The sequence below is a fragment of the Suncus etruscus genome, chromosome 10 (genome assembly GCF_024139225.1).
Source record: "Suncus etruscus isolate mSunEtr1 chromosome 10, mSunEtr1.pri.cur, whole genome shotgun sequence".
In the NCBI taxonomy this organism is placed as follows: Eukaryota; Metazoa; Chordata; class Mammalia; order Eulipotyphla; family Soricidae; genus Suncus; species Suncus etruscus.
In genome coordinates, this window is record NC_064857.1 from 36,540,601 (window position 1) to 36,565,199 (window position 24,599).

Sequence of the window (24,599 nt, forward strand, 5' to 3'; positions counted from 1 at the left end):
TTGATGCCACCCCCCAGACAAAAGTCCCTGGCTTTTGTCAGCTTGTGCCAGGACCTGAAGAAGAAAACAGTCACTTAATGCCTCTTCTACTAATTTACTGTTTCTCTTTGTTTCTGCTGGACTATATTATATATAAACCTCTTCCTGCAACCTTAGTGCAATGGATACAGAACAGTACGTAGGAAGTACCACACTTGACGCAGGACAGAAGCTCAATAAATACAAAGGTATCAGGACAGATTTCAAAGTGTTAGTTTATGATACATTTAACAGGGTTGCTGGGTGTTGCAAGTCAGCCCCTGAAGAGGTTGACTAATGGAGGGATGGAGGATGAGGTCTTTCCCCTCCAGCTCAGAGCACGGTCTGCCCCCCTGTCCAGCCGATGGTTCTGAAGTGGAACGGTGGGTAAACAGCTCACAGACAGTCAGGCTTGTGGAAATATTAGTTTTATTCGGTGGACAAGACTGAAGTCCAAAGACTCAGCATCAGTTTCTGCCAAAAGCTCCCCGCCTTCCACAGACCCTTGTTTTTATCCCCCAGAATCAGGTACCACCCAATGGTGGGATCAGATGCCACCCAATGGTGGGAGCAGAATCAGGTACCACCCTAGGGTGGGGGCAGAATGCCAGGTCACACCCTAGGGTAGGGCACAATCACCGATCAGGGTAGGGTCAGTAACATAATAATCCCCTAAAATATTTACATACACAACAGCTGGGGATGGCCAAAAAAATCATTTACTGCACTGAAAAAATTTTTCAAGCATTTAGCATTTATTAAAAATAGGTTAACTGCTGCATTTCCTTCATGGAATACGGTGAGTAAAACATTAGGCTTCATTTCTTGACTTGGAACTTAAAAATGAATATAACATAATAAAATTTTGTATATGCATGATCATAAATATTTGGGAAGGGAATTAGAATTATGATTTAAAAATATGTACTAAAATACATGAACAAATACACATAAAAATTCTGACAGTACTTTAAAAAAAAAAACAGGACCCTTTATTGGTAAACCATCGCGATTCAGTGAGGAAAAATTCATCCTAGATTTTTTGGGGCCATACTTGGTGATGCTCAGGGGTTATTCTTGGCATGTAAGAATTACTCCTGGTGGCTCTGGGAATTGAACCAAAGTTGGCTGTGTGCAAGGCAATGCCTTACATGCTGTACTATCTCTTCAGCCCAGCTTTCCTTCTTTCTTTATTTCCTTTTCTTTTCTTTTGTTTTTGTTTTTGGGTCAGACCCAGTTGCTCTCAGGGGTTACTCCTGGCTCTGTGCTTAGAAGTTGCTCCTGGCAGGCTCGGGGGACTATATTGGATGCCGAGGACTGAACTCAGGTCTGTCCCGGGTTGGCCAGTGTAAGGCAAATGCCCTACCTACTGCTGTGCTATGCTCTGGCCCCAGCCCAGCCCAGCTTTCAAGATATTTTTAGATCAATGATTACACAACCCAAAGGTTAAAATCAGAATTGAATGGAGAAGCAAATATATGCTAATCTGTAAGTCATAATAGTAAAATGACCACTAATAACTAGAAAGCAATGCTTTCTTTAAAGTGAACCAAATCGGGGCTGGAGAGATTACACAGAGGCATTTGCCTGGCAAGTAGCCGACCCAGGACCTAAGGTGGTTGGTTCGAATCCCAGAGTCCCATATGGTCCCCTGTGCCTGCCAGGAGCTATTTCTGAGCAGACAGCCAGGAGTAACCCGAGTGCTGCTGGGTGTGGCCCAAAAACCAAAAAAAAAAAAAAAAAAAAAAAGATAAAGTGAACCAAATCATCAGCATTGTGTGTGTGTGTGTGTGTGTGTGTGTGTGTGTGTGTGTGTGTGTGTGTATTTCAAATAAGCTATGAGAGTTAAATCTTCACTGAGGACAGGAAGCATATTTGCATATGGATCAGTCTGGGAAAGTGAAGGACAAACCTTTAAACCTAGAGGTTCTGCTGAGTTGTAATTACAATCATTCACAAGAGGTTTCTCACAGTCCAGGCAGCCATTCACATGCATTTTCACAAAAAATCAGCTGGCACAGAGTTCACAATCAATCAGAAAGATAACGATACTGTGGGTAGTAAGTTACTGCCCTACTACAATGGAAGTTAGAAAAAGGCCTTCGAGTCTTTTCAGCTATCTTTAGACAGTGTAAACCAATTTTTGGGGCCCAGTGTGAGAGACTGCAGGTCTAGAAGACCTTAGTTCCTGTGATCAGATTTTGGAATCACATTTATATATTTTAAATTTACTCTAAAAAGGGAATTAGAGAGATACTACAATGTGTAGGGCTCTTGCTTTACACGTAGCCGATCTGCATTACATCCCTGGCACTGCATATGTTTCCCCAGGGTCCTGTTAGGAATGATCCTTGAGCTAATTAGAGAAGGAGTAAGTCCTGAGCACTGCTGGGTCTGGTAAAAAAAAATCCTAAAAATACAAAGCAAATCTAATTGGAGGGGCAAAAATAAAAAAAAATGTCTGCAGAATAGCTAACTCACGGAGACAAAACCAACGTTATTAGAAAGTCTGTATAATTATCCAGTAAGAAAACAATTCTCTATAATGGAGCTTTGAGATTTTCTAGATCTAAAAAGGAAAAAAATCTTGAGAAGTGCAATCTCTCTTCTTCACTCTCTGATTCAGATCTAGGATTAGAATCACAACTCCAACCCCAGTTTTACTGGCAAGGTATTTTGTTGTTGTTGTTGTTGTTGTTTTCGGTTTTTGGGTCACACCAGCAGTGCTGGGAATCAAACCACCACCATGCCCTGGGTTGGCTGCGCTCAAGGCAAATGCCCTACCGCTGTGTTATCTCTCCAACCCTCTACTGGCAAGTTTTACATGGGGACCCCAGCTGGCCTTTCCATGAGATTCAAGGACAAGGGCTTGACGGTCACCTTTTCAGGATGCTGACCTGCCAGTGCAGCCTCTAAGCAGCTCCTAAGGTTGTGAATTTCCCTGGGCTCAGGGCTTCAGGGCTGGAAGAATGGGTTGGAGGGGGAAAGAGGGCAGAGACCCCTGGCCCTACCTCCACCCTTAATCCTCTGAAGTCACACATTCTTCTGGACCATGCCATCATTTTCTGTCAAGTGGAGACCAGGTATTCAGCTACGAAACAGCCTACATCAGTTTCTCAAACTCCTGACTTTTCCTCTCTGTGTGTGTGTGTGTTGTGTGTGTGTGTGTGTGTGTGTGTGTGTGTGAGAGAGAGAGAGAGAGAGAGAGTGAGAGAGAGAGAGAGAGAGAGAGAGAGAGACAGACAGACAGACAGACCGGCAGTAAGGGGATAGTTTCTGATTGTAGCAAGAGAAAAAGGGCAGGGCAGGGGCCAGGAGTCACAGGGCGCATTCACCACCACAGAGTTGTTGTCCTTCACATACAGATGCTCACTTGCCATGCCTAGGGAGCACACAGCCTTGCTCTGAGCTGTTCGCTGGGGGCCGAGTCCTCTGTGGGGGCTGATCCTTAGTGCAGTTTGCTGTGTACTGGGTAGAGCAGAGTCATGTGTTCTGCACCCTTGAAAGGCAGCTTCTCATTGGAATAGTAGTGTACCACTTCTGGGATGCTATCAAAGACGGCGCTGGTTTGGTTCAGGGTGTACTTGTTGTCCTTAGTCTGGGCCACGATGATATGGACACATCCTTGACTCGTCCTGGAGTGAAACACAAACCGAGGAGGTGGTGAGGGAGGGAGCTGTCCCATCACAAGAGGATGCCCTCCCCACTAAGAAGAACTGAGCCAATGCTGTTCAACACAGTTGGTGTGACCAAAGGACACTCAGAATCTGCCTGGCCCTGGGCCACATGTGGGGGAGCACGCTCAGCCATTTATCTTTCATACACACAAGTCATCAGCTACTGGCTTGAAAAGGAAAGAGGTGGGGTGGGGTGGTGGAAAAAGCTAAGTCCCCACTGGCTCCAAACTTCCAGTTCAGCACCCAGTCCAAAGTGTTGAGACCAGCAGGGGGAGCTTGCCACGCCTGAAGGGTGAGAATAAAGGAAAGTTCAGGACAGACTGTTGGCTGTGCCGACCGATAGCTGGCACTCACGGAGCTATTCCTGGCATCATGTCCGCGGCCGATCCCTTGTCCCCGAGGCTCCACACTCCCCCCCTCCCCGCCAACCTCGCTCTCCCTCCAGTCTGATTGTTTCAGCTGCAGGGGCTCAGCTTCCTCAGGAAGGAAATGCTGTTAGGGCTCTTGACAATGATTCTCCAATATAGCACCACGGAGCTCACAGCACAGCGCCAATTTCCATGATACAAGCTGCGGCAGGGCCTGGCGGGCAGAGACCAGCTTCTGTGCACACTGGGGAGGGGGGGGGGCACAGAGGGGAACCAGAGCAAGTGGGCGGCTCCTGCTCCCCCAGAAGAAACTGGTGTCAAAACTTCAGCTGGCATCTTGACAATCAGGGGAGTGACTTATGAGGGCATCAAAGGAGCAAGACTAGCCTCCTGATAGAATTCTCAACATGTCTTCTTTCTGCCCAGACCCTGGCTCTGGGACAGAACATGCCAGGCAGAGGATGACATGGTGGGACAAGACCCTCAGGGGGCTGAAACACTGGGACCATGTCTTCAACCCTGGCATCGAGCCTGCCTGCGTCCTCAGCACATCTCACATTTTGGGGCCACAGCAGGAGAGGTGGTCAGAGGTGGCCTGCATACAGACTGCGGGGCGGGCGGGCTCCACACTTACTTCAGCGCAATGGAGTACCGACTGTTCCCCGACTCGCTGTTCCGGACCAGGTAACCAGCCTCTTTGCAGGGCTGGAGTCGACTCTCGGCCTCAGCGCGGCTGATGGATCCGTGATACCAACTGAAAGGAGGTGGAGAAGGCCAAGGTCAGCGTTCAAACCAGACAACGCCTTCAGTCCACCAAGTTCCACCTCCTAATTTTCTTGTTTGTTTTTTTTGGGGGGATGGGGCCACACCCAGTGGAGTTTGGAGCTCAGGGGTTATTCTCAGCTCTGCATTAAGGAATTACTCCTGGTGGGCTCAGGGAAACCTCTGTGGTGCCAAGGACCAAACTAGGTCAACCTCATGCAAGGCAAAGCTTTTCCTGCTTACTTACACTCTGGCCCTTCCCCTCTTTTTGGGGGGCCATACTTTGCTCTAGGATGGCTCCTGACCATGCTTGGAAGATGACACAGAGGATTGGCACCTGACCTCCCTGTGTGCTCAGCCCATTGAGCTCAGAGCTTCCTCTCTGAAGAGTATTTTTTTTTTCCTCCTTCCTTTTTGGGAGTTTACAAAAGGCTTGGAAGAGGGACACTCAGGAAAACCCATCCTAATTGAGTGGGCGAGTAGGCTCAGTGCTCAGGCCCAGTAGTGCTGCGTCAGCGGGAGGTACCCAGTGGCCTAGGGTGGCCCAGAATGCTGGGCATGGAAAGCCTTGAACACACTCACGTATACTTTATTCCCAGAGCTATGTCCATGGTCCCTTGAAGTGTTCTTTAAAATGAGCCTAGGGGGCCTGAGAGATAGCACAGTGGTAAGGTGTTTGCCTTGCATGTGGCTAACCCTGGAGGGACCCAGTTCAACTCCTGGCATCTCATATGGTCTCCCAGCCTGCCAGGGCAATTTCTAAATGCAGAGTCAAAAGTGGCCCCTGAGTACTGCTGGGTATGGCCCAAAATCCAATCACTCAATCAATTAATCAAGTTTTTTTTTTTTTTAATTCATGGAAACATGAACGTCGCAGAAGGGCTCTGAGAGTGGTTATTTGGATTCACCAAACTCTTCCACAACAAAAATCGGGTCCTATATGCACCAGGAAAAGTCTACATTGTCCAAGGAAAATCCAGTTCATGACCAGCTCTCAGCAGTGAGCAGAGGAGCTGGGCTAGGTTTGAAATGGGTTTCGAATGGGGCTGAAGAGATGGGACAGCAGGGAAATCCTTTCATCCCTGGCACAACACAGGGTCCTTGAGCACAGCCAGGAGTAACTCCTGAGGATAGATCTAGAGGCACAAAATCTGCCCACCTACCCCCCCAAAAAAAAGAAAAAAAGGAAAGTCAAGAGTACAGTAGAAAGGGCATTTGCCTTGCACACAGCCAAATAGGATTCTATGCCAGTACCCCATATACAGTCCCCTGAGTGCAGAGCAAAGAGCAACCCCTGTGTATCACTGGGTGTGTCTCCCAAACAAAACAAAAAATGGATTTCCTGAATGCTTCCCCCCCCCCCCACTCGTATTCATGGACAAAAGACTGTGAAAAGGCTGTATCCAACCCCAGGACACTGGTAGGGCCAGGGACTCACGGCTGCTTCTCCAAGGGCAGAGAGGGATCCACTTTCTCTCCCTCACTGTGGTCGGACAGTGCTGGCTTCAGGATCTTCTGGGTCCAGCTCTTCTGGCGGAGGTGCTGCCTCCCTGTCTCCTCCTTGGCGCACGGCCGCTCTGTGCCTTCAAACTGAACTGGAAGGAGGACTCCAGTGAGCCCCAGGCCACTGGGCAGAGACCAGGCAACCCCTGCCCACCTGTCTCAGCTCTGTTTCCTGTCATGACTGAACACCTGTGGTGGCTCTGTGAGTCTCAGTCCCACATGCCACCTCAATCCTGTTCCCGAAGGAGCCTCCAGGCAAACATTTCTGGAACAGGCTAGGTCACTATCGGAAGGAATCATGACATGAAACGTGTGTGTGGTGGGGGAGTGTGACAAGTCACACTTGGCTGTGCTGGGGGGGCACTCCTGGAGGGGCTCAGGGGACTCTACAGTGTTAAGGGTAGAACCAGGTGAGAGGGGCCAGAGAGATAGCATGGAGGTAAGGCATTTGTCTTGCATGCAGAAGGATGGTGGTTTGAATCCCAGCATCCCATATGGTCCTCCGAGCCTGCTGGGGGTGATTTCTGAGTGTAGAGCCAGGAATAGCCCCTGAGTGCTGCCGTGTGTGACCCCCCCCCCAAAAAAAAAGAACCCAGGTGAGGTGCTCTGGCCCCACAATCAATCAACTTTATATAAAAACTCCAAACATGAGGGCCAGAGTGATAGCACAGTGGGTAGGGCATTTATTTATTGCCTTGCATGCGGCTGACCCAGAACCGACCCGGGTTTGATCCCCAGCATTCCATATGGTCTCTCAAGCCTGCCAGGAGCTATTTCTGAGTGCAGAGTCAGAAGTAACCACTGAGTGCTGCTGGGTGTGGCCCCAACCTGCCCCATATTCACATATGAAGAAGTGTCTCCTTTAGGGAGATTATTTATTTATTTTGCTGGTGGGGTGTGAAGTACCTGCTGTATTCGTGTTTCAATCCTATTCTATATGACTAATGCAGTCAGTACATTCAGCCCCGTCATAAGTTCAGGGTTAGCATGTTTGGGGGTGGCATGTTGCTCCCAATTTCCTTGCTTTAGCAATGATCAACTAAGCATTTTAAAGAGTTACCTCAGGGCCTGAGTGATAGTGTAGCAGGTAGGCTTGCTTTAGACACAGCTGACCATGTTTGATCTCTGGCATCCCATATGGTTTCTGAGCACTGTCAGGAGCAATTCCTGAGTGCAGATCTAGGAACCTGAGCATTTCTGGGTGTGGCCCCAAAATCAAACCCCCCCCACAAACACACACACACACACACACAAAACATCCCAACAATAACAACAAAACAAAACAAAAAAAAAAACAAAACCAGAGTAACCCCAGTTATTTCTTTTTTTTTTTTTTAACAGAATGCCAGGGATCGGACTCGGATTTGTCTTGGGTCAGCTGCAGGCAAGACAATAAATAAATGCAATAATAAATACTGCTATAATAATATATATAATAAATACCGCTGTGCTATCATACCACTCCAGCCTTAACCTTAGTAATTTCTTTTCTTTTCTTTTTTCTTTTTTTGGTTTTTGGGTCACACCTGGCAGTGCTCAGGGGCTACTCCTGGCTCTATGCTCAGAAATTGCTCTTGGCAGGCTCAGGGGACCATATGGGATGCTGGGATTTGAACCACCATCCTTCTGCATGCAAGGCAAATGCCCTATCTCCATGCTATCTCTCCAGCCCCAACCCCAGTTATTTCTAAAACAGATGCTCAGAGTGAGAGAAAGGAAGAAAGGTTCTGAAAGGAGCAGAAAGAAATGGTGGTGGGGGCCAGATCAATAACACAGCTTGTAGGGCATTTGCCTTGCACATAGCCAACCCAGGCATTCCATATGGTCCCCTGCGCCTGCCAGGAGTGATTTTTTTTGTTTTGTTTTGTTTTGTTTTTTGTTTTGTTTTTGGTTTCTGGGTCACACCCGGCAGCACTCAGTGGTTACTCCTGGCTCTATGCTCAGAAATTGCTCCTGGCACCGTCCTTCTGAATCAAGGCAAATGTCCTATCTCCATGCTATCTCTTCAGCCCTGCCAAGAGTGATTTCTGAGTGCAAAGCCAGGAATAACCCTTGAGTGCTGCTGGGTGTGACGCCAAAACAAATAAAAGGAAACAAAAAGAAATGCACCCCCCAAAAAAAAATGCCATGGTGAAAGCCAATCTGCCACCAAAGCCCAATTCTTTCCTTTATTTTTGGTTTTGGGCCACCCCCAGTTGTGCTCAGGGTCACTTTAGGTGGACCCTATTGGTGCCAGGGATCAAACTGGGTCAGTGTCTGCAAGACAAGTGCCTTCCCCGGTTCCATCTCTCCAGCCCTCCCAATTCTCATTTCCTATCTGAGACACTGGGTGGGGGTATGGGGGAATGCCCAGGGCTGTGGTCAGGGTGTATGTGTGGGGCAGGCGGGGGCTGCTCCCAGGGGCCCCAGCCTCACCCGACAGCGCCCGTGCGATCTGCTCCTTCTTCCACTCCCAGGGCTGCTCGTACTCAGCCGCAGGCCTCTCATCGTTCTCAGGCAGCCGACCGTGGCTGTCGGGGGCCCTGACCTTCACCTCGGCCCTGGGGCCCCCTCCATCTGCTGGCTCGTAGGGCGTGTCGTATAGCTGTGGGGGCTTCCCCAGAAGCTCCTTGGAGCTTGTCCTCCGGGCCAGTGTCTCCACCTTCGGGCCAGGCTCCGCTGGCTCACAGGGACCATCGAGCAGCTGCAGGGCCTTCCCCAGAGGATCTTTGGAGCCTCGACGTCGAATTTCTGAAATATATACCCAAGGCTTTCAAAGAGTGCACAGCACCCAGAGACCACTCTGGATAGGTTCTGTGGGGGGCCAGGACAAAGCCTGGTGGGGGCAGCTGAAGGTGGCCTGGGTGCCAAGAACACTCCAGAGAGAAGCTCAGTAGCACTACCAAGGAGCTTTGAAAGGAAAGTGCTGCATAGAGCAAAGATCAGTGCATATAATTCCGTTATCCCATCACAGTCCTGGAATAGTTGACAGGGCATAGGGGTGGCCCGTCTGCCCCAGGATGTCTCCACCTCCCCCCTAGGCCCTTCTCAGTTTCTGTATGTGGCAGACACTTTCCCCAGGGTGTGGTGGCCCCACTGCTCCAATGTCCAGACTCACTTATGGTGACCCAGTGGCAACACCCCAGCAGTGTGAGTGTCCCCACCACCCTGTGGACACCGAAGAACAGCCCAAGTACTAAGCACTGCCCCTGTTGGAAGTGGGCAAAGGGAAGACTGTGGTAGCAATGAGCCAGCTCGGTGATGGGAACTGGACAGGGAGAAAGATCGAAGAGTCAGTCGGGGCTGAGCTCAGCAGCAGGAGAGCAGACGAGGCTCCTTCACAAGCCAGAGGCGGCTGGCGGTGTCTTGCCCGAACTCTGGTGGGTCTGCCTGGCCTACACTCATGTCTGACTTGTGCCACCCAGAACCTATGCCTGGGAGCCGGTGGTCTGGCTTGCTGGGTGTGTAGCTGGTGCATTTACATCTGATTTTGTGCTTCTGTTTCTGTGCTTGAGCTCAGGCTGGAGCTTTCTGACTTACCCATCCACATACTGTGATAGGATCACATAATGTTGCTGGTACCCTTTATTTTCGGTGGCATGGGAACCCTCTGGATCTCCCCTGGCTTTGAGGCACATTATCAGGCTTCTCCACTGCTGCTGCTCCCACTTCCTCTGGCCTCTGCTGACCCTTGTGAACTGACCTATCAATGCCCCTCTCTGAGACTCCCCACTGTAGATCTTTCCTTAGGGCTGACCCATGGAAGAAGACAGTCTCTTTCTGAGTCAGCTCGGCTCCATTTCTCCTCCACCTGGTGCCTCAGGCAGGAGAAACAGGGCAGAGGGAAAGGCACTTGCCTTGGCCAAGCTGGGTTTGATCCCAGCACCACACAGAGTGCCCTGAACCCTGCAACAAGAGTCCTGAGCAGAATCAGGAGTAAACCCTGAGCACTGCTGGGTGTGGCCTGAAATAACTGACCCCAGCCTCCCCCCCCCAAAAAAAAAGTATAGTGCTAGAATCCACACATTGTGCTCTGTTCCTAACTCAGGCTCCACCAGGAGTAATTCCTGAGCACAGAGCCAGGAGTAAACCCTGAGCACTGGAATGAGGCCCCAAGCCAAACAAAGATGAGGAACTTAAAGTTGGCCTGGTGTAGATGGTGTTGCTGAGAGTCTCTGAATGGGCCCCATCCTTGGGCCTGGGGCACAAGTGGGAGTCAAGTGTGTGGAAAGCAGGGAGGGGGTATAGTCCCAAGGGATCTGCGTCCAAAAGCACTCCTGCACTTGATTTCCTAGTACTCCCCGTCTCAGCTCTGCTCTGGCCACTGGTAGCCCTGAGTGCCGGAACCTGCTGTCTGCAGGCTAATGGAGCAGGCAGGGTCCAGACTCTTAGCCTCTTTTCCTTACCTTGCTTATCCTAGTAAGAAACAGAGAAAGCAAGACTCAGAAAGTCCCTCTACTCTCCTTCAGCTGAGATGAAGCTAGATCTGAGAAACTTCACACAAAATTAAGAAATCAGAAAGCAGCAATATGCAGACCTTCGAGGGGAGCTTTTATTTATTTATTTATTTATTTATTTATTTATTTATTTATTTTGTCACACCTGGCAGTGCTCAGGGGTTACTCCTGGCTCTACATTCAAAAATCGCTCCTGGCAGGCTTGGACAGACCTGGGGTCGATCCCTGGCATCCCATATGGTTCACTAAGCCTTCCAGGAACTATTTCTGAGTGTAGAGCCAGGAGTAAACCCTAAGAGCCACCGGGTGTGGTCCAAAAACAAAAACAAAAACAAAAACAAAAAATAAAAGAAAGAAACCTGACACACCCCCAAGTCTACATAGACCCCGAAGTCCATAAATGCTGGCTTGGCTACACCAATGGATGGAGCAGAGTCTGGCCTTTAGAGAAGGGTCCTGTTTGCCTGTGCAAAATCCAGGGCTGGCAACCAGCTAGGTGAGGCCTCAGCACTCTTGTGAGGGCTGTCCTCAGAGAGTGGTCTCGGGTCCTGCAATCTCCGAGTAGGTTGTGTGCACTGCAGGCCGGCATGCATAGGGGGACATTCCTTTCCAGGACAGCCCTGGAATGGAGCATAGTCTGCCAAGTATCATCCGATTTCTAAACACTGTTTCATGAGCGGGAGGTCGAGGCTTGGGCTGGAGACCCCTCCAAGGAGAGTAATAGTTCAACCCAACACCTGGCTGCCCCCAACCTAAGGTGCCATAGAAACAGAAACAATCATGGGGCAGAGAGCCGACCCTTCCTGCAGGAGAACAGCCCCTGACGTGCGGAGCTGGCTCGAAGAGGAAACCAGCCTGAGAAGGAGGAAATGGTGAGCGGAAACTGCACCCTGGTTCTGCCGATAGAGGCCATTGACCACGGCAGACAACAGAGCGCAGCCAGCAGGGACAGATAAACATGCATCTGTAGCCAGGGCTGGGCGCAGGGTGGCCTTTGCCAGCCACAAGGTGTAGCAGTGAGAATCACAAGGGGGGGCTGAAAAGTTTCCCTTCTACCTTCTCTTGTCCCAGCTACTGGGCACTGGGCTGCTGATTCGTAAAAGCACACAGTGGAGGACTGGGACTCGATTCTACTGTGGACAATGGTCAGTGTCTGACCACCCCGGCCCAAAATTCTCCTGCAGGTGGACTGTTCCCTTGGGAGTCTCTTTTACTGGCTGTGTCGGCAGGAGATGCTGACCCAGCTGCTCCCAGCAGTTCAGGGAAGGTTCAGGATGCTCAGAGGGGCTGTCCCACCACATAGGAGACTTCACTTAGTCTGTAATGGTCTCTGGGACCTTTAAGAAAGACTCAGAGCTCTGTCTTCTTCACCTGCCTACTTTATGTCCCTAAGAGTTCCCATAAAATGTTGATCACAATTTATCTAATGCACCTTTCTCTCTAATCCATTTCATGTTTTTAAAATTTACAATTAAAATTTTTTTCAGGAAGGTGAAGGGGTTTAGCCATACTGGTGGGGTTGGGGTGCAAACCCAGGTAGATTGGCCCCATTCAAGGCAAGGGCCTTAACCCCTGTCTTACTCTTGGGCCCCTCAAAACCCTACACTTAAAACCTTTCTATTGCTCTATTTCTCTCATATAGAAATAGGGTGATCAGTAGCTTTTTATCAGTGTTCAGACTTTATATTAAATTTGCCTTAAGACCTTCTTATGAAACAAATACGTGGACCACCACAGATAGAATACAGAAGTTCTGAAGAGACCAGAGTAACGGTACAGTGGGTAAGTGGGTAAGATGTTTTCCTTGCATATGGCAGACTCAGGTTCAATCCTTGGCATCCCCTATGGTCCTCTAGCCTGCTAGGAGTGATTCCTTCATGCAGAGCCAGAAGTAACTCCTGAACACTGCAAGGTGTGGCCCCAAACCAAATCAAACAAACAAAAAGAATTTAAAACTTCTTTTTTTTGTTGTTGTTTTTTGTTTTTGTTTTTTTTTGTTTTTGTTTTTTGGGCCACTCCCGGTGACGCTCAGAGGTTACTCCTGGCTATGCGCTCAGAAGTCGCTCCTGGCTTGGGGGACCATATGGGACGCCGGGGGATCGAACCGCGGTCCGTCCAAGGCTAGCGCAGGTAAGGCAGGCACCTTACCTCTAGCGCCACCGCCCGGCCCCTAAAACTTCTTTTTTGTTGTTTTTTTTTTTTGTTTTGGGTAACACCTGGCAGTGTGTGACCTCCTGGCAGGCTGGGGGACCACATGGGATGTTGGGATTCGAACCACAGTAAATGCTGGATCGGCTGCGTGCAAGGCAAACGTCCTACCGCTGTGCTATCTCTCCGGCCCAGAATTCAGAACTTTTTTTTTCCTTTCTTTTTTGTTTTTTGTTTTTGTTTTTGGGCCACACCCGGTGGTGCTCAAGGGTTACTCCTGGCTCTGTGCTCAGAAATTGCTCCTGGCAGGCTCAGGAGAACATATAGGATGCCGGGATTTGAACCACTGTTGGTCCTGGGTTGGCCAAATGTTCTGCTGCTGTGCTATCTCTCCGGCCCCCAGAATTCAGAACTTTTGAAATGTAACTTGACAAGGAAGGAATAGACAAATAAAATAATTCATGATCTTTTTTTTTTTTATAGCTTTTGTTCCATTATGGATAATTTGAAAAAAAAAATGAGGGTCTCCTTATACTGAGTACAATCATCAGAACTAATTATAAGGCAAAAATACAGATGAACACCCTCTTTCCTGAAACTGGAGCTCAGTAATAACAACCAAAGTTGGGCCCCCTGTCAACTTGCTGTGTCCATTTCCTGGATGCTGATTTGGACACGGCAGTAAATCTTCTGAACCTTGGCTTCAGAACTAAAACTTAAAACTTCCAGCGGCCATTCCTAGGATCCGAGGCAGGACTGAGGCAGCCTGGGAAGGCTGAAACCTAGTAAGTGGCTCAACTTGCTCGAGGTCTTATAACCTGGATGATATCAATGAGTATGAGACCACACAGTGGAAGGGACTCTCCTGCTAAGTGGTGACTATTTCAGGGACTCTCTAAAGGCAATTTCACTTGGAAGCTAAAACTTCCATTCCATTCATCCTGTGAATGAATGCAGACTATTTCTGCAACTTATTTATTTTTGGTTTGTGAGGGATGCTCAGAGGTTACTCCTGGCTTTGCACTCAGGAATTACTCCTGGTGTTGCTTGGGGACCATATAGGATGCAGAGGATCGAACCTGGTTCAACCAAGTGCAAGGCAAGAGTCCTCTCTGCTGTACTATCTCCCCAGCCACTCTATCTGCTATTTAGTTAGCTAAAACACTCCTGCCCCTTTAGCAGAAGAACAAAGAGGTTTGTAAAAATATTCCCTTGGCTTTATAGTCATATCTTTTTTATGATCAAACTTTTGTATAAGCCCAAGTGAGAACTTATTGGTAAATTTATAATTTTTTAGATTTTAAAACTTAAGAGCAAAGGTTATTTTCATTTTTTAAAAGTAGGGGTGGTTCCGGGGTCATAGGGAAGGTTGATAAACCTCTTAACTTCTGTTTCTGTCTCTTGTTCTTGGACTAAGGAGGCCTTTTCTCTACTTCATGGCTCCTGCTACTTTTTTCTTTTCTTTTCTTTTCTTTGCTTTGCTTTTTCTTTTTTCTTTTTGGTTTTTGGGTCACACCTGGCAGCACTCAGAGGTTCCTCCTGGCTCTATGTTCAGAAATTGCTCCTGGCAGTCTTGGGGGACCATATGGGATGCCAGGATTCGAACCACTATCATTCTGCATCTAAGGCAAACGCCTTACCGCTGTGCTATCTCTCCGGCCCCTCCTGCTACTTTTTTCAACAAGAGTTTTCTCCTCTGTTGGTGTTTGGTTTGTTTGCCACTTGGGTGTGGTTCCTGAGTCTGTTCTTTGTGAGCCCAGAGTCTAGTAGGGGGGCCTCCTACATGATTAATGGAAGCACAAGAAATACTGGTCAGATGTTATAAACTAGCATCATGAACAATTTTCATGCACTCAAGATTCTCTTAAAGTTGGGATGCTATTTCCACTTATGCATACTGAAAAGGCTGTGCAGAGGTTGGGGGCTCCATTTACAGCTTATTCTCTAGAATTCTCTGTAGAACTAACTGTTGACACTAAAACACACACTGAAATGTTAAATTTGTTTTCACATTCTTTCACTCATGCACACTCAAACCCCACATACACTAAGACCCACAATCACACATATTTTCACTCAACCCCTGCACACCCACATATAACCCCTACACACACACACTCAGATACAGCAACAAATGTTTCTCAAGAAACTCTGGCTATTTCTGAACTCAGTTTATAACTAAGCGCACCAGAACAAACGAAACAACAAAAGAGATTCCGCCCCCCTGGTTTTTGGGTCACAACTAGCAGTGCTCAGAGGTTACTCCTAATTCTGTGCTCAGAAATTGCTCCTGGCAGGCTTGGGGGGAACCATATGGGGTGCTGGGGATCTAATCTGGGTTGATCACATGTAAGGCAAACACTCTACCCGCTCTGCTATTGCTCCAGTCCCACAAAAATGATTTTTTAAAAAAAGAATAAAACCAACCCAGCAGCAAACCTTTTATTTCCAGTTTCCGATAAACTCACTTCCTGTTATTCTGCCCAGCTGGGTAGCCCATGTGTAGAATAAGAATCACTGGTACAGTTTCTCCATGAATATGAAGTGGTAGCTTTGTGGTCGGCATTTTGGTTTAAGAAATTGCTAAAGTCAGCAGTATGTTTTTAAAGAATTAAAAAAAAACCTAGTAATTAAAAAATTTTAAATTAGTAATTAGTAAAATTTTCCATCCATTTGACGTTATTCTCCAATGAATATAATAATTTGTTAGTATTCTTAAGTGAAAATTGTTTAAAACTAAAACTTAATAATTGCTTCAAATATTAAATGCTAGCTACTCTTACTATATTTATGTCATTCCTGTTAGACAACTTTTGTTCTTCAATAAGCTTTTCTTTCCAGGTCTGGGTAGAAAGATGCCTTCTGAGTAAAACCTAAAGTACTTTCTTTGGGTTTGTTTTATTTTTTTCAATCACACCCAGCTGTGCTCAGGCCTTACTCCTGGCAGTACTTGGGGGACCATATGGTACGCTGAAGATTGAACCTGGATTGGCTGTGTGCAAGGCAAATGACCTACACACTGTAGTATCTCTTGGCCTCTGTATAATTATTTTTGTTTGTTTTGAAAAAGATATATTTAGTTTTTGAAAGAATAAATCTTCCCCTATTATCAATCTGATTCCAGAAATAAACATCTGAGTCAGTATATGATCTGAGTCAGTATATGTAAAATATTTAAGGAGAAAGAGAGGAAACCAAAGGATTGAGAAAGATGCTGCAAAATCAAGTACTGGCAATGTGTTGAGAAAGTTGCTTTCCTCAACTCAAAGTAAAGTTTTCCTCTTAATCCTTTCACATCATAGCTATGTTCTAAAATTCTGACTAAGTTCATTTTCACTTCCTTTCATTCACAGATTTCATTAGAGGTCACAGTCCTGTGACCTTCAGGGTCACAGCTTGGTCAGGGTACACCCTCCCCAAACTCAGGCTTATCTCTGCAAGCAGAGAAGTGGGAAACAGCAATGCCTTCCGGTTAGGGCCCATTCTCATTCTGGAGTCTGTCTTGAATCTCACAGGGAGCTGCTTCTACTGGCCTATGCTTAGCCCTTCTAAGACACTGCTTAGGAAGCCTGTGCCCAGCGCCTTTTTCATCTGTTTTTAAACACAAGGACAAAAATCTTTCAAGTATAATCAGTGTATCTATCCCCAGGCACAAATCTTAGGATGTTCAAGTAAGGGTCCCTGAAGTCAGCACACAGAAACTGCATTTTCTGGCATTTCATGCCTCAAAGAACCGCAAAAGAAAGCAAGGTGAAAAATCCTCTTCAAAATTCACAACTACATTAAATAATACAAACAAGCTATGTGAAATATCCTTGATACCCACTTGAGAGAATTTTGAGTCAAAGGGGACAATATAACCCCCTATATTGATTGCCTAGCCCAGTGGTGGGCAACCTTTTTTGTCAACTGAGCCAAATCTCACCAAAACCACGATTGAAATTTATTTTGAAAGCCACACAGGGCTCGCACTGACAGAGGCTAGGAGCAGAGTCCTGACTCTTGGAGCGGCCTCTCGGCCCACAGAAGAGCCGCATTAAAAAGTATAAAGAGCCGCATGTGGCCGCGGCTTGCCAACCACTAGCCTAGCCCATTGACCAGGAGTGTTCTGCTGAGTTGAAAAGCTACAAAATCAGTCAACATAAGTTTTAGATTTCCCTGGAATGGCTTGGTTCACAGCAATTATTAGTAATCATTCCTTAGTCATAAAATATTTCACTCAAATGTTGCCAAGCTTATTAATAAACAAATCTTCCATAATCTAGCACATCACTTCATGTTGAATAACTGAAACTCCTTTAAGCACGAGTTTGTCCCATAATTTGAGTTTCTGATTTCCATTATGAACATCAAATCTTTATAATTGACCAAGATGGAGCAGGAGTGATAGTATCATTGAGTCATATAGGGTGCTTGCCTTGCATAGATTTGATCCCTCAGCATCCCATATGATTCTTGAGCACCACCAGGAGTGATCCCTGAATGCAGAGCTAGGATTCCTACTCTGGCATCCAGGGACCACACAGTGCAGGGGATCAAACTTGGGACTCTTTTTTTGTTTTGTTTTGTTTTTTTGGGTCACACCTGGCCGCGCTCAGGGGTTACTCCTGGCTTCATGCTCAGAAATCGCCCCAGCAGGCTCAGGGGACAATATGGGATGCCGGGATTCGAACCACCGACCTTCTGCATGAAAGGCAAATGCCTTACCTCCATGCTATCTCTCCAGCCCCAAACTTGGGACTCTTGATTGTAAAGCACACACTCAACCTATTGAGCTATCTCCCTGGCCCTGTCTATAAATCATCTTTTTTTGTTTGTTTTGATTTTTGGGGCACACCAGGCAGTGCTCAGGGGCTACTCCATGCTTTACACTCAGAAATCACTCCTGGCAGGCTTGGGGGACCATATGGGATACCTGGATTCAAACCACCATCCTTCTGCATGCAAGGCAAACATCCTACCTTCATGCTACCTGGCAAACATCCTACCTTCATGCTACCTCTCTGACCCTCTCTGTAAATCATTTTATTTGTTTTGTTTTGTTTTTTGTTTTGTTTTTGGGTCACACCCGGTGGTGCTCAGGGGCTACTCCATGCTCTACACTCAGAAATCGCTCCTGGCAGGCTTGGGGGACTATATGGGATACCTGGATTCAAACCACCATCCTTCTGCATGTAAGGCAAACATCCTACCTTCATGCTACCTCTCTGACCCTCTCTGTAAATCATTTTATTTGTTTTGTTTTGTTTTGTTTTGTTTTTGGGTCACACCCGGTGGTGCTCAGGGGTTACTCCTGGCTGTCTGCTCAGAAATCGCTCCTGGCAGGCATGGGGGACCATATGGGACACCGGGATTCGAACCAACCACCTTAGGTCCTGGATTGGCTGCTTGCAAGGCAAACACCGCTGTGCTATCTCTCCAGGCCCTGTAAAATCATCTTAAAGTGGAAGATCCCATTCTGAGCAAAACCTGCAAACTCTCAAGTGGCATAACTCAGAATTAGAAACTAAAGCCCTGACACATTTTTTAAATAAAATGCTGTAAATGTAGAGGAAAAGAGCTAGATCTTAAGACCTCATTTGGGCTCCTCTTCGTCCTCTCCTCTTTCTCAACTCCACCTCTTCTCCCTTCTCTTTCCTCTCCCTCCTCCTCTTCTCCCCCTCTTCTCTTCCTTCTCTTAACTTTCTCCTCTCCCTCCTCTTCGTCCTTTCCTCCTCCTCCTCATCTCCTCCATCTCTTCTCCCTTCTCTTTCCTCTCCCTCCTCCTCTTAACTTTTTCCTCCCCTCCCTCCTCTTCTCCTTCCCCCTTCTTCTCTTCCTCCTTTTACCTTTCCCCTCCACCTCCTCCTCCTCCTTCTCCCCTTCCTCGCCCACTCGAACCCCGGACCTCCCTAAAAAGAAAAAATAAAAAAAAAAAAAAAAAAAAAGACCTCATTTGGGTCTAATTTCTCTAACATCCACTCAGAAGAGTAGAGTGAAAACACTTCATTAAAACACACCCCAGTTTTTCTTCCCCACATACTCCATCAAGGGAGACTTTAGTCCCCATGGAGCGGTTCCAGTTACAGACCTGTTATCATCTGCTGTGCGTCGTATGGCTCCATATAGCCGTCATTCTCTCCAACTCTCTCTGCATCCCTCTGGCCTTTGGTTCGCTTGGCATCATAAGGGTCTGCGTAGTCTTCCAAGATGATGACCTGTCAAAGAATCAGAGAGGAGAGTGGCTAGGGACCAAAATGGCAATGTAATTGAAGCATCCTTTGGGAATCTTCTGCTGACCCATAAAGAGCTCACCAGTCTGATGAGTTCAAGAGAACCTGGCCCATTGATCATGCCCAACGGGCAGAACATATCAGACTTGGCAGCATCAATTGCTGGCAACAACTCATCAAAATTTTCTTTTTTGGGGGGGAGGGTCACACCTGGCAGCGCTTAGGGGTTACTCCTGGCTCTCTACTCAAAAATCACTCCTGGCAGGCTCAGGGGACCATATGGGATGCCGGAATTCAAACCACCGTCCTTCTGCATGCAAGGCAAACGCCCTACCTCCATGCTATCTCTCCGGACCTCATCAAAACTTTCTTGATCTGGAGATTCTTTTCACCTCTTCTTTGCTCCCTATGCAATCAAGCATTTGTTGGGTGGCAGAGGAGAGAGAAGGGTGCTATAATTTTAGAGCAGTAAAAAATCCAAGTTGAGTGACCACCTTTCCCACAATTTGGCTCTCTGATGGCCAACTAGCCTGGCAACACAGCCCTAAAAAGCGAGTTGATCACCAGTGACTATAGATCTCTTACTAACACTGACTTGGCATCATGAGGAAATCAACAGAAACCTGAGACTTGCTGTTGGTCTTCTAGGAATTTCCAACAGTCTTAAGGAGACAGTCTTGATAATAAGCCAAGAAAGAGGTTAGCACTAAACGGGACAGTGGGAGTTTTCCAGGTTCAGTAACTCCTGGCAGATGGCTCCCAAGGGCTCCTATTTAGACGGTTTTTTTGTTTTAATGGAACACTTGGGAAGATTGTGAGTCATCTGCCTGGGTCATGGTGGCCTCTCTGGATTGTTCCTGTTTTACTGTGTGTGCTACTGCAGTGGATACCAGGTCTAGCCTCTAAATAATTGCTGTTCTGCAGCTGGAGGAGGTCTGGGACCCCTTCTCAGGGAAGAAGGCTGAGGTCCTGCTCCGCCGTCTCTTACCATCTCCAAAGAGCATAGGAAGCCTAAAAACTGCTCTTCCAGGAGAAAAGAGATGATAAAACAGCCTGGGAGAAGATATCTAAGTCTCAGTCCTCCAGGGAGGCTGATCATGAAGATAATGAGGCCTCCATTCACAGTCCTTGCTCTGTCCTTCCTCACTACCTGCCACAGGCATTGCATTTCCCAAGGAGCATGGAGGAATTCAGAATGTGGATTTACTGCAAGGCACTCTTCACTCAGGTGGGGCCCTGATGAAGGGTCAGAGTATGAGCTGGTCCTCACAATCTTTCCATGGCCCTTCCCACAGTACCAAGTCTGGGGCAGGTGCCAGAGCATATTTGAGAAGAGAATACAGGATGGAACTGAGAAACCCACATAAGAACACATGGTATGTTATTATGAGCTCTATAGGTATGGTTTTAGGGCTGGCAGTGCTCAGAGCTTACTTGTGGCTTTGCGTTCAGGTATCACTCCTGGCAGGGCTCAGGGAACCCTATGTGTTGCCAAGGACTGAACTACGAGGCTGTGACTTCCCCACTGTCCTGTCTCTATGACTCTCATTATGGTCTCCTGACCTGACCAGTGAGCAAGAGATTTGAAGCCCAGAAAATTAAAATATTCCACGACTGGGAGAACTGACTGTGGAGATGAGTCTGAGAGTTCAGTCTGTGCTCTTTTCCCTGCTTTGACACAAACTCGTGGATTAAAAACAAATGAAAAAGCAACCAAGGCTCAAACCCTCTCTGGGAAAAGGATGTTTTCAGATCATCCCCTTTTCTCGGGAGCTACCTCCCACTGGACAGCAACCAGACAGCTTCTGCTGGGTGCAAATAGCAGGAAACACCTTCCCCCCTCCTGTAATTTCCTTCAGGGCATTTCCTACTCCCGTTCTCTGTCCACTATCCTATAAGGATGATGCATACCACACATGCACAGAATGAAAGCAAAGGGTTTCACGCTGAGGTGCCCCTGCACAGAGGGAACAGGAAATGAGTGGAAGCTTCCGAATTCACATAGGAGTGTGGTGGTGGCTGGCTCACTCCCTGGAGCTCTGAGAGTCACAGAGTTCCAGATGATCATCCCTTCCTTTGAAGCACAGTTAAATCCAGTTCTAGCTTTACAGTCCCCTGATGAAAATGAACCTCAGGGGAGTGAACTTAACAAAGAGACAGGACCATCTCCTTTGGTTATTTAGTTAAATGAACTCACAAAATAAAGCCAAGGTGCCATCTCAAGAATGAGGGGGAGGGGCTCAGGACTGAAAAAGCACCACTCCTGATAGGTTTAAATAGTCAGGTAAAGTGCTTGCCTTGCATGTGGGCCAGACTGGGTTCAATCCTCGGCATCCCATGGTAGCCCAAGGACTGCCATGAGTGATCCCTGAGTGCAGAGCCAGGAGTAAGGACTGAGTACTCCCGGTGCTCAAAAAAAAAAAAAAAAAAAAAGACTCAACAATGGTTGGAATTAGAACAAAACACCAGGGAGCAGATTTACCTTGCATGTAGCCACCTACATTCAATCCCCAGCAACCCGTGGGGTCCCCTGAGCACAGAACCAGGTGTAAGCCCTGAACACAACCAGATGTGCAATCCTCAAAAAAAAAAAAAAAAAATTAGCAAAGATTGGGGCCAGTAAGAGAGATCAGCAAGGAGGGCCCCCACTAAGGTCTTCCCAGCCTTCTAAAAGTGACCCTAAACACAGAGCCAGAAATAAACCCTGAGCACCGTGGGGTGTGGCTCCAAAACCAAAAAAAGAAAAAGAAAATATCAGGGGCCGGAGAGATAGCATAGCGGTAGAGCCTTTACCATGCATGCAGAGGACAGAGAGACCGGGTTGGATTCCCAGCTCCCATATGATCCCCCAGTCTGCCTGGGGCAATTTCTGAGTTCAGAGTAAAACCCCTGAGCACCGTTCGGTGTGACCCAACAACCAACCAAACCAATCAATCAATCAATCAAGTTAAGAAAGAATCAGCCAAATCAAAGGGACACACCCATTCGGTTGACATTTTCTCTGCTGTCTGAAGTTCCAGAACCTTGGAACCAAGGTCCTTCCTCCCCATTCAGTGGATTTCATTCAACAGGGCTTGGAATCTGGGACCAAGGGGCCTGAATTCGTTTTATTGCGGGCTTGGGGCTGGGGTGTAGAGGGGAGTTGCCGTGTTCTCACCGTGTCTTGCTGCTTCGCACCCTTGCCCTTGTCCGGGTCGGGGCCCAGGGAGGACGGGGAAGAGGATGCGGAGGAAGAGCTGCTGCTGCTGCTACTGCTGCTGCCGCTGCTGCTGCTGCTGCCATTGCCGGGGTAGGCCGCCTTGGCGTTGCTCTTGTCCTGCGTGTCCACCTTGATGAGTCGGTTGATGTAGGTGCTGCAACCCGAAGTCTTGCTCGAGGAAACCCGATGGGGCTCATCGTCCGTGGCCCGCGAGTTCTTGCGGCCTTTGCCCGAGGCGGCGGCCTGGATCAGACTCTGCAGGCTGTCCCGGGAGAGCCGGCTGTCTTTGGGGGGCCCACCCCCGGCCCGGCTGCCCCCCAGCAGGTCGGCTGCAGAGTTCTTGCGGCCCTTACCCGCAGTGGGCCCCGCACCGCCGGCCTCCGAGTTCTTGCGCAGCTTGGCACCCCCCGACACCGTCTTGAGGTTCAGGGGGAACTCCTTGAACCACTTGGCTGCCATGAGGGGGGCCCGTCGTGGCCTCCAAGCAGGCGAGCGAGGTGGCCCAGGCCAGGCACGGGGAGGCGCCAAGGGCCGGGGGCCACTGCATTCATTCCCTGGGCGCTGCAGGCCGCTGAGGGAAGTTTGCAGGTTCTCAGGGCGTGCGCTCCCCGACTAAGGCTGCACCCCGTTTTTTCCCCCCTCCTCTCTCTTTTCTTCCCCACGGCTCCGTGCGCACTCCCAGGGATGTGAGGGACAGAGCTAGGCGACGGGAGTGTCCCCGGCGCCTCCTCCCACCCGGGCGGCCTGGCGCCTCCCAGCCCCGCTGCTTCCCGCCCAGATCCGGGGGCGCCGGCCCGCTCAACCTCTCTGGCCCGGAATGGGGGTGCAAGGTTGTAGACGGAGCAGCGGAAAGCGGCGGCTGGAGCTCCTCAATTTTTGTTTTTGTGTTTGTTTTTTTTGGGGGGGCCACACCCGGTGATGCTCAGGGGTTTTACTCCTGGCTCTGCACTCTGAAATCGCTCCTGGCAGGCTCGGGGGGGACCCTATGGGACGCCGGGATTCGAATCCCTGTCCTTAGGCATGCAAGGCAAACGCCCTACTTCCATGCTATCTCTCCAGCCCCATACTTGGTTTTTATTTTTTTATTTTTGGTTTTGGGGTCACACTCGGCAGCGCTCAGGGGTTCCTCCTGGCTCTACGCTCAGAAATCTCCCCAGCAGGCTCGGGGGACCATATGGGATATATGCCGGGATTCGAACCACCGTCCTTCTGCATGCAAGACAAACGCCCTATCTCCATGCTATCTCTCCGGCCCCTGAAACCCCTCATTTTTGCACCAGCAGAGCGGGGTGCGCGCGGGCTTCAAATGCAAATATTGCTCCGAGCGCGCACGTGCAGCTCAGCAGACCCAGGACGGGTTCAAATCCCCCCACTTTTTCCCCTCAGAACCACTGCACTCGGCCTGTCAAGCATTTAGGGGGGCGGCCGGTGTCTACGAAGGATGTATCGGGTTGAGGCGATGGCCCGCAGAGTCCCAGTTCCGTCCCGAGCCCCGCCTCCGCGCCGCGAGACCCCGCCTCCAGGCTGCGGCCGGCACAGGGATTGGTTGCTCCTGGGTAGCCCCGCCCAGATGCCATCACGAGTCCCCGCCCCAAGTTGCGGCTGGCACGACGGTTGGTCGCTTAAAGGTGGCCCCGCCCAGGCCCCGCGAGTCCCCGCCCCCAAGCTGCGGCCGGCACGGGGATTGGTCGCTCAAGGGTGGCCCCGCCCTGCCCCACGCATGCACTCCGGACTCTCCGGAAGTCCGGCGCACAATCGCACAAGGCGCGAAGGCGCGAAGCCTCGGTTGAGGGCGCCTACTGGGGCTGGGTGGAGGGCGCTGCGCCTGGCGGGGGAGCGGGGATGGCCAGTTGGTTGCTGGTTGGGGATCCTCGGCTTCCCATATGGTCCCCAGAGCTTGCCAGGAGCGACTTCTGAGCACAGAGCCAGGAGTAACCCCTGAGCACCGCCAGGTGTGGCCCCAAAACTATATATAAACAAATATTTATTAAATATATATTTAATTTATAGTATTTATATATTTTATATATTATTTTATATATTATTTTATATTCATATACATTTATTACATATATATTTATATATTTAAATATATAAATATATTTATATTTATCTTATATATAAACTACTATAGTTTAGATATATTTATATATTTATTTAGATATAAAAATATAAATATAGGGGGCCGGAGAGATAGCATGGAGGTAAGGCATTCTGCCTTTCATGCAGGAGGGCGGTGGTTCGAATCCCGGCATCCCATATGGTCCCCTGTGCTT

General features: G+C 48.6%; 1 protein-coding gene across 1 annotated transcript; it reads right to left on the minus strand.

Moving 5' to 3' along the window:
- Positions 1 to 3,336: 3,336 nt before the first annotated feature.
- SHE (Src homology 2 domain containing E) lies at positions 3,337 to 22,927 on the minus strand. The gene is given in 7 exon segments (XM_049782383.1): positions 3,337 to 3,653; positions 4,698 to 4,817; positions 6,264 to 6,420; positions 8,744 to 9,058; positions 18,983 to 19,109; positions 22,282 to 22,807; positions 22,809 to 22,927. Coding segments are annotated over 7 exon segments (1,494 nt in total). The 5' UTR covers positions 22,871 to 22,927; the 3' UTR covers positions 3,337 to 3,466.
- Positions 22,928 to 24,599: the final 1,672 nt, after the last annotated feature.